The sequence below is a fragment of the Nicotiana tabacum genome, chromosome 17, assembly GCF_000715075.1.
Source record: "Nicotiana tabacum cultivar K326 chromosome 17, ASM71507v2, whole genome shotgun sequence".
NCBI lineage: Eukaryota > Viridiplantae > Streptophyta > Magnoliopsida > Solanales > Solanaceae > Nicotiana > Nicotiana tabacum.
The window spans coordinates 130,665,280-130,677,695 of NC_134096.1; the positions used below are offsets into that span (position 1 = coordinate 130,665,280).

Below are 12,416 nucleotides of genomic sequence, written 5' to 3' on the forward strand. Positions count from 1 at the left end.
CCCCTCGGTGATGTGTTTGATATGTGCTACTTGTTGTGGGGGCTACGTACGCACGAGCTGACGAGAGTCCGTATGTAGCTAGATTCATGTTTATGTCTGGGTAGACCTAGGATTTTATCATTCAATAAATTGTATTACTTGAATTTAATTGTTAGTTTAATTACTTGAAGACTACAAATGAAAGCTGATAGATATCATGTTAGATCGAATCTCAACTCCGTGAGTTATTTGGCAGGATAATCGATAGATGGTAAATATCATGTTTACGTTACGCCCTGTATAGTAAATACGCGAGTCGTAAGTTGATAAGTTTCTTCTCTTCCTGGGGATCGGGCCGAACGCCTCGGCAGTATATGTATATATGAGATGCATCCATGGATCGGGCCGTACGATCTCGGAAGTGTATGTACATGACTATATGGATCGGGACGAATGACCTTGGCATAATTCATGCGTAAAATCGCTAGGAGTCCGAATACCCACGAGATTACCCTCTTGATTGAACTTGAAAATTACATGATATTCTCTTTATGACCTAAGATCAGATATTTAATTGATGATTCTTATTTGTTGAGATATCATGTGGCACTTGGAAATTTTTAAACCGGTGATATTTTGTTAACGGATTTCGTTACCTACTGTTCCTTATTCTATTGATCCTGTTGTATTTCATGCATGCTTATGATTCCTGCATCTTATTAATTGGACCACTAGTAAGTGTCAACGTCGATCCCTCATCACTACTTCTTCGTAGTTAGGCTAGATACTTACTAGGTACGCGTTGATTTACGTACTCACGCTACACTTCTGCACTTAATATGTAGGATCTGACAGGTTCATTTGGTGGTCATCTTGGCGCATAGGCACAACTGTTGAGGGAATTTTATGGTGAGTTGCATTCCATGTTACGTGTCGTAGCCCACAGAGTCTCCATCACATTTATTTACTTTATCCTGTCTAATTCATATTCCAGACAAATGTATTATTATTGTACCCCTTAATAAATGATCATGCACTTGTGATACCGAGTTTTGGGGTATTCTAGTTGAAATAATGGTTTTGCTTTAATATCGTCACCTTTTATTTTGTGTTTTACTAATATTGTATTACTTATGATTTCAAATGCATTAAATTTCTTTACTTAATAACTCTTATGATTCCAAAAGTTATAAAATGAATAATTATTTATATGGTTCACCTTTGACTTGCCTAACCGCGACGTTGGGCGCTACGATGGCGTGCATCGGGAATTGGGGGCGACACTTAAATACTAGTCTTCGATATGTAAAACCTTTTGGAAGTGAATGCTTTGCTACTATTTTATGGCCCTTTCTGACGCAAATCCTTTGACCAATAAATTTTGGATACAAATGCTTAAAGCAAACCGAAGAAAAAGAAGGGGGGAAATATGTGTCTGATAAAATAATTTTTCATAAGTATATGATCCCATAGTAAATACAAGAGTTATGAGTTAAAATACCGCCAGAAAACACTGAGGAAAAAACATAAAGAAGGAAAAAATTGAGCTTATATCATTTTAGTTATGGTTGTTATACCTACCATTGACTTATTTCACCAATGACTTGGCTTTTCAACTTTCTTTTTATTTTGGAGACTTCTCAAGTGTGCTTTTCTAAGTAAGTACAAATAATTTCATTTCACAGAAAACCAAAGAATTCCATGTGAAACAGAAATAAACAGATATCAAAAGACAAACTGGAGATCTCAATTTTGATTGACTTAAAGTCTAATAGTCATTATTTGTAACTAAACCACTTCCCTTAATTAGCAGTAGTTCATTAAATTTTGTTGTTGTTTCTACTTAAATGATGGTTCATTGTTTGGTTATTTTCTTTTGCTTCGGTTATATATCTTTGGATAGTTTATGTTAGAAAAATAATGGATAAAATAATCTGGCTTCGATAGTGTAGTCAGTGTCCTTAAAGAATTTAAGCTTCCTATTTAGTTGTTACAGCATGCAGGGATAATAGCAGAATTCCTCCAGGATTTTACAAAGCCTCTAAAATTCGAGTTTCATCAATTAACTCGAATTTTCCACAAGAACATAATATTTGTGGGTTGTAGAAAATAAGTAGAAGAGAAAGAGATAGAAATTTCCAGATGATTACGTTTTGGAGATGATAATGGTATTTATAATACCTCTAGGAGTCTGTTAATTCCAACAGACCCATCTCTTCATAACAAGCACCTTTTAAAACCAATAGTAACTTTTTTTCTGAATTAAAAAAATAAAGCTGTTAAAAAACGTTTTCTGAATTTTAATTAAAAACGTTTTTAACAAAATAGTAGCTGACTAAAACTATTAATTCTGAGCAACTTAATAGGCCCAAGTGCCCAATCTTGACTATTAATAATAATATAGTCAAATTTTAATTTCTCTCCAAAACACCCTTAAAAATATTCAAACTATATAAGACAAAGAAATGCTTTTAAACACCTCTTCCTTTCTTTCTTTTTCCATTGAGGGACAAAACAACCTCTTCTCAAATACTCCCATCAAACACTAACTAATCTAACAGTTCATCCATACTATTTTTTCTTTTCTTTTTTAAAAAAAAAAAGTTTTTCTTTTGATTATATTTTCTTAAACTTTTATTATGATTTTTAAAATTTTAAAAATTTATGTCAAATGGATCCTCGATGAAGGATACATAAATTTTCATTTGAAACATTTTTCAATGTATTGTCATGTACAACTAAACCTCTCTATAACAACCCCGTTTGTTTTGGTATATTTTTGGATGTTATAGCGAATTGCTGTTACAGAAAACATACATTATAACAAAACATGACATTTGGTTCCGAAAAAATGTTGCTTTTATAGTGAAGTGTTGTTATATAAGGATATTGTTATAAAAAGGTCTGACTGTATATACGAGCTTCTATCAAAGTCACTTCTTAGTCTATATGTCAATTGGATATTAGTTTCATAAGATTTTTTTTTCTCAACAAATGATTAATGAAAAGCTTAATATTTCGTGATTGAAATTATAATTTTGCGTATGCATTTGTCCTCAGGTTTAAGAGAGGAAATGATCTTGTAATCACTTACAATTTGAATCGAAGAAAATAATTTTTTCAGATCTCCTGTGTGTTATTTTCAGGTCTCTTATATATAAAAAATGAAGATCTTTTATAAAAAGATATAAAATAAAAAAAATTGTGAAGGACTACAAAATCGATTCTCTCGTTTTAAGAAACTACAATGTATTCTTGGCACACGAAATGTGTGGACAAATAAATATATGATATGATGTTACTCTTTAACTCCTTAGTGATAGCTAGTTAGAATAAATAATGTATAACTATTTAACTTTAAAGGAAATAAGTAAGATTATGCTTATCCCAAAATTATAATAACAGAAAGAGCTTTTGAGAGTATAGTAAACCAAAAAACTGAAAGGTTATTGTCTCTAGGAATGGACTCAGACCACAAAATATGGAAGGTAAAACTTACTTTTTTTTAGCCAAATAAATAGAAATAGATAACCACAATTGGCTTACCGTTGGAATTGCGAGGACAATTTAAGAATATTTTCACAGTTTGGGAATCCAAGTTGCCACTCTTTGAGTGTACGGTTAGGGCTTTCTTTTATACTTAGAAGATAATTTAGGGTTATCACTTTGCCTAAAAAGAAAAACAAAGAGATTCTTTTTACATCATGTGTCATTATGGTATAAATTATTTTTAAACTGCAAAAATATAGATTCTTGAAATAATGCCAACCATTTTTAAAATTTTCACTTCAAATCACTTTAAAAAAAATTTGAAAACAACTCCAAATTATATTAATGCCCAAACACAATTTTACAATTTTTAAATACCATTTTTACTTGAAAAAAAATTTCACTTTTTTTCTGGAATTTTACAATTTTTATGTCCAAACGCCCACTAAAATCATACAAAAGATAGGAAGAAATGCAAGACTTTGCAATTCTTTAAGGCAAGAAATGTGACAAGATTGTCTTTCAACCCAATTGGAAGGCAAACCATTTTCTCCGAAGTCTTTTTTCATAAACTTCGAAGTCCCTTATAATACAAGTTCCCACATGTAACCTATAATTTGAGCAAAAATTAAAGGCATTATTTGATGTTGACTTTGTTTTGCAGTCTTTAAGTTCTAGACTCCCATGACCACACCTAGCTATTTGCACATATTCTCCACTTTTACTTTGTTAAAAAGTGATTGACCATTAAGTTACCTACCCAAAACTTGCTTAGTTTGGAAAGGAGATAAAGGAAGCTAAGGGAAACCAAAATATCTTAAATTTTTTCTTTCGTGATATACGGTCAAACCTTTCTATAACAGTCTTGTTTGCTCAAATAATTTTTGGTTGCTATAGTGAAGTGTTATTATAGAGGACATATATTATAACATAATATAAAATTGATTAGGAGAAAAACTTGACCTTTATAATGAATGTTTGTTATATAAAAATGTTGTTATACATAGGTCTAAATGTATATAAAATGGAAAAAAGAAAGTAAGCCACAACAAAGTCTTTCTTAAAATAAAGAATACCTAATTTTACTCCTCATTCTCTTCCCACCCAAACAAAAGGCATTTATTTTCTTTGTTCCTCTCCCCGACTTTCTCCACAATTTCCCCTCTCCTCATTTTCTATTTGTTTTCTTTTCTCTTTCCTACAGTCCAAACATGAGATTAAGGCATTGAAAGTTGAAATATAAGTCTTCTCTCCTTCAAACTTTCTAACAACAGAACAAGCAAGAAAACTAGAGAGGCTTATGGCTTCATCAATCTCTATTATTCTTTCTTCATTCATAGTACTATTTTTAGCTTCATATGCTGTTTCTTATACAATTCAAGATCAATTCTATCAATGCATTACTCTTCATTCCGACCGTTCGATCCCTTTCTCCACAGCTTTCTTCACCCCTACTTCCAATGCTACTTCATTCAACTCTATCCTTAAATCCACTGCCCAAAATCTAAGGTGTTTGACACCTTCTCAACCAAAACCTCTGCTTATTTTCACTGCTTTGAGTGAATCCAATGTACAAGCAGCAGTCATTTGCGCGAAAGAGCTAAAACTTCAGCTTAGAGTTAGGAGTGGAGGGCATGATTATGAGGGCATCTCTTATACATCAGAAATGAAAAGATCAATGCCCTTCATCTTGCTTGACTTAGCTAAACTTCGCGCGATCAAAGTGGACATTGAGGACAACAGTGCTTGGGTTCAAGCTGGCGCGACGATTGGTGAAGTGTACTATAGGATTGCAGAAAAAAGCAAGACACATGGTTATCCTGCTGGCCTATGCACCAGCTTAGGAATAGGTGGTCATATCACTGGGGGAGCTTATGGTCCTATGATGAGGAAATATGGTCTTGGAGCTGACAATGTTGTCGATGCTCGGATAGTTGATGCTAGTGGCAGAGTTCTTGATAGGGCACTAATGGGAGAAGACTTGTTTTGGGCAATTAGAGGAGGTGGAGGAGGCAGTTTTGGTATACTTTTGGCTTGGAAAATTAGACTTGTTCCTGTTCCATCAACTGTGACAGTTTTCACAGTTCCAAAGACACTGGAAACTGGTGCAACAAAAGTCCTGAATAAATGGCAACATGTTGCAAATAAGATTGATGAAGATCTCTTCATAAGGATCCTCATAACTACAGCCAATTCAACTAAAAATGGGAAGAAAACAGTGCAAACAGCTTACCAAGCATTGTTTCTTGGAAAAACTGATAGGCTTATTCATGTGATGAATCATAGCTTCCCTGAATTGGGATTGACGCCAAAGGATTGTGTCGAAATGAGCTGGATTGAATCAGTCATTTATATTGCAGGATATCCAAGTAGCATTAAGCCCGAGTTTCTACTTCAAGGGAAGTCATTATTCCCTGCAGTAAACTTCAAGGCTAAATCGGACTTTCTCCGCGTACCAGTTCCAGAAATTGGACTTGAAGGTATGTGGAAGAAGTTTTTAGAAGAAGATTCACCTATGATGATATGGAATCCCTATGGAGGAATGATGGGAAAGATATCAGAATCTTCTATTCCTTTCCCACATAGAAAAGGGGTCATTTGCAAGATACAGTACTTAACTTCTTGGACAGAAGGAGACAAGAAATCTGCAGATAAACATATCAACTGGATCAGAGGGCTATATGATTACATGGGCACTTTTGCATCCAAGTTTCCTAGAGAAGCTTATGTGAATTATAGAGATCTTGATTTGGGTATGAACAGAAATGCCAACTCAAATTTCTTGGAAGCTAGTGTTTGGGGAAAAAAGTATTTCAAGAATAATTATGATAAGCTTGTGCTTGTGAAGACTAAGGTTGATCCTGATAACTTCTTTTGGCATGAACAAAGTCTCCCAATCCTTCCTTTCAAAGTTGGAAAAGAAGGGAAAAGTTTGATTCACTGAAGCGCTACTTTTGGTTTGATGTTGTATTGTATAATTTCAGGTAAAAGTAAAAATAAGTTAAGTTTTGCTTTTCATTTGGTTTCATGACCTGTAATGGAAGTTTGTATTGATATGAGAAAGTTTGAACATAAGTCTTATATTTTAATAGGTCCTCTCCTCCTACCCTTCAAAGTTGGCAAAGATGGGAAAAGTCTGATTCACTGAAGCACTGCTTTTGGCTTGATGTTGTATATTGTAAAGTAAAAATAAATTAAGTTCTGCTTTTCATAGTAAAGCTTTACATAAAAAAAGTGTTGTTAGTTGATTTAACTGAGAAATGACTTCGATGAATGTTGAATTACAAAACTACGTGTAGAAGGATTTATGAAACCAAAAACATATCCATTATCATTCTGCATTTATACCTCTAGATATTAATTCATAATGTTGATGTTTAGTGCTAGAGAACAATAGTCAGAGAAATACAATTTAGTACATACTATATGTTTATGCTAAAGAGAATTTATACAAGAAAGAAGAAACCAAAAACATATGCACGTTCTTCCTCAAATTCTTCGAAGAGAGGCCAACCTCTTCTCAAGTTCCTCAACATCCGCAGAGTCAGAACTGCATTTAACAGAAGAATTGTTAACAATTCCAAGTAGTTCAGAATTCAACTCGTATTGCAACAAAATCAAACAGCAAGAACATAACAAAATCTTTGACAAGGAGAAGATAAAAAGCCGTCTGAATAAACTTCATATTCCAAAAGTTCTGACCACGCCAAAAATATATTATAGAAGGAAGAACTAAAAAACGAACGTTTTAATTCTAGATTGGCTCAGTACATGCATCAATATAATGTTCATAGTCAACACTTGGACAAAGCAGTACATAACCATCATGATCAGACGCAACACGAGTATAATCCGAGAACAAAAGGAACGTAAGAATACTATGCCTATATAGTTGAGAATTGACTCTGACAGTTTGATATGGAAATGCAGAAGAAACGTAGCTCGACAAATATAGTCACACAATCCAACATAAGTGTATCAGATATCGACGTCTGACATAATATAAAAGCAGTTTCGACATACCTAGGGGGGGCAACATTTTCAACTTTCTTCGATGCAATTCGACCTTTTGGAGCTGAAGATAGCTGCCAAAATAGAAATCAATAATGAATAAACCAGCTTGCAAACTAAAGATGAGAAAAACAACTGATCGCTCAACTATTCTTAATCCACAACCTACCTGCGATGCAATGTCCACGCCAATCTCGTCCAGCACCTAACAAATGAAAATCCAAATTAGAAAAGTTGACCAGAGAAATATACAATTAGGAAATAGACAAACTGCATGATGAATAATGAATAATTGAACCTGGTTTGTAAGCTCCTCAGTTTCTTCTTCAGCTTCATCTTTATCCAAAGTTTCATCAATGGACTCTGACATCATCTCAATCTGGAAAAATCAGATAATTTTATCAGTATGCATAGGCTGAACTTCACACCAAGCTGAAATATTTTGCCCAGTTGCCTTGAAGAAATTGCATTTGTCCATAATTACGGAGAACTCATAGCATGAAGTAAGTCAATAATGTGAAGCTTCACTGAGAGGGATAAATGTGCTTACTGTCATGTCCAACTGTGACGACTGCTTCTGGAATTCTCTGATCACTTTAACTTGTTTTGCAGGTGCCATTTGCTGAGAAGTAAACACACAAAGAACAAACCAATTAGACGGAATTAAACCTTGATAATAATGGTTCTATAGCTTGTGGACCACAGAACCTAAATGCTAACAAAATGGATGAGCTAAAGGATGTAAGAAGTTCTGATAAAAAGGGGAAAAGAACTCACGACCAACAAATAATCAGTACCTTGTTCATGGCAGTCATTGCTTTAGTAGCACCTTTCATTCCAGTAGACATAGAGGTGCTAGCATACAGTGCCTACCACAAGAGAAAGGAGTCCACGTATAAGATCCACTTAAAATTCTCAATTGCTTGATCATAAACAATAGGAGTAATAATCTGGAAAAAGAATTAACCTGTGTATGAGTTGCTACGCCCCTAATCTGAGCACGACTACCTTGCAGATTTACAATTTGTTGCCGCAGTCGCACAAGCTGACGAGCTAGAATTTTAGTGGCAGCCTGACAAGTCAAAGTGTGTGAGCAAGATTTACTTTGGGAAAAAAGAAATGGCAAGTGTGCAGATTACAGTGGATGAATGAGTTCTTTCTTTTTTGATGGAAGAAAAAATATCATATGGCGGATGAATTAGTTCTTTCCTCATCCCTTTTTAAAAAAAATGCCATTCATTTTTCAACAAAGAGTTTGACAAAATAATTCCGCAGTGGTTGAGCATGCTACATTAAAAGAACTACCTGGATCACGTAGTATAATGTTCATGTTACCACCAAAGCTGCAACTGAATGAAGTCCTTACGAATAACTAACCCTTGAATTTAATTAGTCTTGATTCAAACTCAAGTCTTATCAAGCTCAAATCGAGCTAAAATTTTAAAAGAGGGCACAAATAAATTTGGAGTTTGGATATGAAAAAGGAGATTCTAGGATAGAAAGCTAGCTAACATGGCTCACACCCTCCCTCATACATTATTTTTACTTTACAATACAAGAAGACACCTCTTCCGTTCCCATCAACTGCTGTCAAATAAAACAACGCTTCTGTAATTCCATTGAAGGAACCAGATGACAAACATAGCTCAATCGAACCTAGGGTAGTTAGGTCACTTTACATACATAGTAGAATAAGAGATTTATCCAGTGGCTTTATCCTAACTCTTGTATGTTTGGATGATTCGGTAAATTCTCATTAACTAGGCTGATACATCTATCAGGTTGATGCCCTTCGCCACACGTATCTATCAAAAGAAACAAGAGGCTGCAAAAAGGCATGCAGTTTCTACTTTCTAGTGCAAATAAGCACCACCCACTAAAAGTCATTAAGGATGATCACAATTCCAATTTCCAAGCGACGTAGTCAGGTGAAATAAATTTAATGAACAAACACTTGCCTCGTTCCCTGTTTTGGCTGTTTTCTTGATCTCTGCCACTAACTTCTTCTCCTACAAGATAGTGAAAATAAGAATTACACAAGTTAGCAAATAAGTAGAGAACTTAAGCAGAAGAAAATGATTGAGCATTGTAAGAATACTCTGAACCTTTTCTTGACCTTAAAGTTTGCAAGAATACTCTGACTTACAGAACAAACATTTGCCTTGTGTCTATGAACATTTTCCTAGTAACTTACCTCCATTTGTAAAGATGAAATCTCCCTTTCAATGCCTAAAGTTATACATGAACAAAGAGATGAATTAATGAAAAGTACAAAAGCACCAAGTAAGGAAGGAGGAAGACAATGCAAGTGAAAACAAATTTTTGAAATATACCAATTATCAAATTCCAATTTCCAACATTTTATAACAACACAAAAGATAATATGGAACATAAGATTTGGCTTCTCCTTTACCAAAATAAGCTGATAATGATATATGAAAAAATAAGAATGACATCCGACTATGACACACTCTCAACTAGATATTCTTTTCCAAACATTGTTTAATTCTTTTGGCATTCTCCAACTCCTTGCTTATGCAAATGACAATGACGTGCAATATACTAGAATAGCATAATAATGATTATATCCCCAAAACTTTATCAACAGCCACATTTAGCAAACTAGCTGACCCTGATGGTTTTAGTAAAAAATAAGAATGACACCCAAAAATGGGACAGACATCTTCGACACAGTTTTTTTTCAACAGTATTAATGCTTTTGGCTTCTCCACCCCCTTGCTTATTTTTGAATGGAGAAGGAAAATGAAGTAATGAAAGGAGTCAATAAAACTTATAAGTAGTTGCATTGAGATACCTAGTCACTTGCAAAGGAAATACGTAAATCTAGATTTAGCCAATATAGCAATTCTTCCAACTCTGCCGATGACTGTCCAGAAAAAGCAGGTTAGATTGTTAGCGTAAATTACATTGGGCTCGCCTATCATTTGCAATGCACCTGAACTACCGTTTAGTCCCCAGAACTATTTTGACAGTTTTTCCTAATATATCATACCATACTATGAAGCCCCATTGCCATACAGATTTATAATAACAGATATTATATGATTTTGGTTGTCTAATTACCAATGAACTTTCTCAACCAGTATTATATCTCACTCACCCAGTCTAATAACTAATGAACCTTCTCAACCAGTATTATATCTCACCTCTTTCACTAAAAACTGAATCTTTTCAACAATCACTCATCCTTTTTATTCTTATTGCAAAGGCACAACAACCTTAATCTAACCTTTACATGGCTTTTCTTTTGTTGAAATACCTAACAGTCATGACAATCAAATTGAATATGCTTAGGTGCTTCTCTTTCCCAATAACAAAGGCATAAAAATTTCTGCCAAGCGCGATCATTTTTTGCTCAACACATTGGAGAATTAGACTGTTCTAATGTAAAGAGCATAGTGTTTGAAGTACATCTAAAATCAAAACAAGAGGAATTTAACCACAAATATAGCATCCCTATTAAGGCCAGCCAATGCAGTTGGGATCAGGAATTAGCATCTTTTATTTCTAAATTTGAAAAAATTGCCTTCAAAATTTCAATAGTCAAAAGTTGTTCTTTTATCAAACAAAACTCAATGAAACTAGAAGCCCAAGACAGTAATGTTGTACCTCTGGTAGCAACAGCCATTTCCCTTTTGCTCGTCCTCAATGCTTCTGTTATAATCAATTAAAAATTTTCACCTTACATCATCACTCAAATCAAAGAATAAAACAATAAAAAAGGTGACAAGAAACAAGCTAAAATCCCTATACTAAGCTGAAGGAAAATTCATATCGAAAATGGGATTAGAAAAAAAGGGGGGAAAGATCTTACCTTTGGGTGAAGTCTTCTTCTTGAAAATGTTGTTCAACTTCTCCATTTTCTTTTACAAAAACCAATGATTCTGGTGAAGAAAAATGGGTGGAAGAAGCCCTAGAATTTTCTTGAAATGGGAAAAGAGCCCTATTTTTTGTTGAAAAAGACCCGAATCATGAAAATGGGCGATCAAAAATTGGTTCTTTTTTCTTTTGCCTTTTGGGATTTTTCTCTCAAAGAGTGAAGAAGAGCAGAGAGTGGCAAATGGTAGCGGCCGCCTACAGAACTTCTAGTGGAGCGTGCAGTGAATTCTGTTCTTTTCCCACATAATACTACTATGATTTTATCTAACGGCCATCAAATAAGTAGCCGTTGTACAGGTCAAGATGACCAAGCTACCCCTCTCACGTTTGCCCTCACAAAAGGTCAAAAGACAATAATGTCCTTTTGGTTGTTTCACACATTGTTTTGTGCTAGGGTACGAGGAAAGTACATAAATATATTTTGGTGTTGCTCTATCTCTTTTCTTGTTCTTTTAATTGTTTCTCCATTTGCTTATAAAAGAGCAAAAGCAAAGCACACTGCAAGCAGAGCTGTCATATACTCATTGCAGTGGCGGAGCCAGAATTTTCGTTAATGAGTGTCAAAATATATAAAACTAAATATACCAGAAAATTAAGGGGAGTCAATACATAGTATATATATGCATATAATTTTTTTTACCTACCTACACAATGTATTTTTTACAATGTATTTTTGATACTCCTTCCCATAAGTTGGCTCCGCCACTGACTCATAGTCCATAGGTTGAAGCCTGAGGGTTATGACACAATTTGCTCAATTTTGTTTGATTGTGTTGGATAAAGATTAACTAAACTCACCAAACTCAAAGCCACGTTGTTGATGTTATATACTTAGAGAATTTGACATATTAATGAGTTTGAAATACGTATAATTCGAACTAATGAAAATCTGCATAGGCCACTCTTACTGAGCTTAGGGTAGGTATCGAATACTCGCGCTGAGGTTTCAAGTACTATTCAGACTGAAGTTTCAAGTTCTTGTACTGAGCTCGGATATGTAACAGATACCCATAATAATGTATTGAGGTTACAAAAAC

The 12,416-nt window shown here is 34.3% G+C and overlaps 2 protein-coding genes across 2 annotated transcripts; one reads left to right on the forward strand and one right to left on the reverse strand.

Annotated features, from left to right (window-relative positions):
• The first annotated feature begins 4,624 nt into the window (after positions 1–4,624).
• On the forward strand, positions 4,625–6,716 carry LOC107784062 (monolignol oxidoreductase AtBBE-like 15). The gene is made up of 2 exons (XM_016605126.2): positions 4,625–6,452; positions 6,561–6,716. Exon 1 carries the CDS (start codon positions 4,769–4,771, stop codon positions 6,410–6,412), a length of 1,644 nt encoding a protein of 547 aa, XP_016460612.1. The 5' UTR covers positions 4,625–4,768; the 3' UTR covers positions 6,413–6,452; positions 6,561–6,716.
• A 61-nt stretch (positions 6,717–6,777) lies between these two features.
• LOC107784069 (vacuolar protein sorting-associated protein 2 homolog 2-like) lies at positions 6,778–11,624 on the reverse strand. The gene is made up of 11 exons (XM_016605136.2): positions 11,315–11,624; positions 11,110–11,154; positions 9,674–9,708; positions 9,438–9,488; positions 8,447–8,551; positions 8,277–8,348; positions 8,030–8,101; positions 7,778–7,858; positions 7,649–7,684; positions 7,492–7,553; positions 6,778–7,018 (listed from the first exon to the last, which is right to left on the reverse strand). Exons 1-11 carry the CDS (start codon positions 11,358–11,360, stop codon positions 6,958–6,960), a joined length of 666 nt encoding a protein of 221 aa, XP_016460622.1. The 5' UTR covers positions 11,361–11,624; the 3' UTR covers positions 6,778–6,957.
• Between the last annotated feature and the right edge of the window lie 792 nt (positions 11,625–12,416).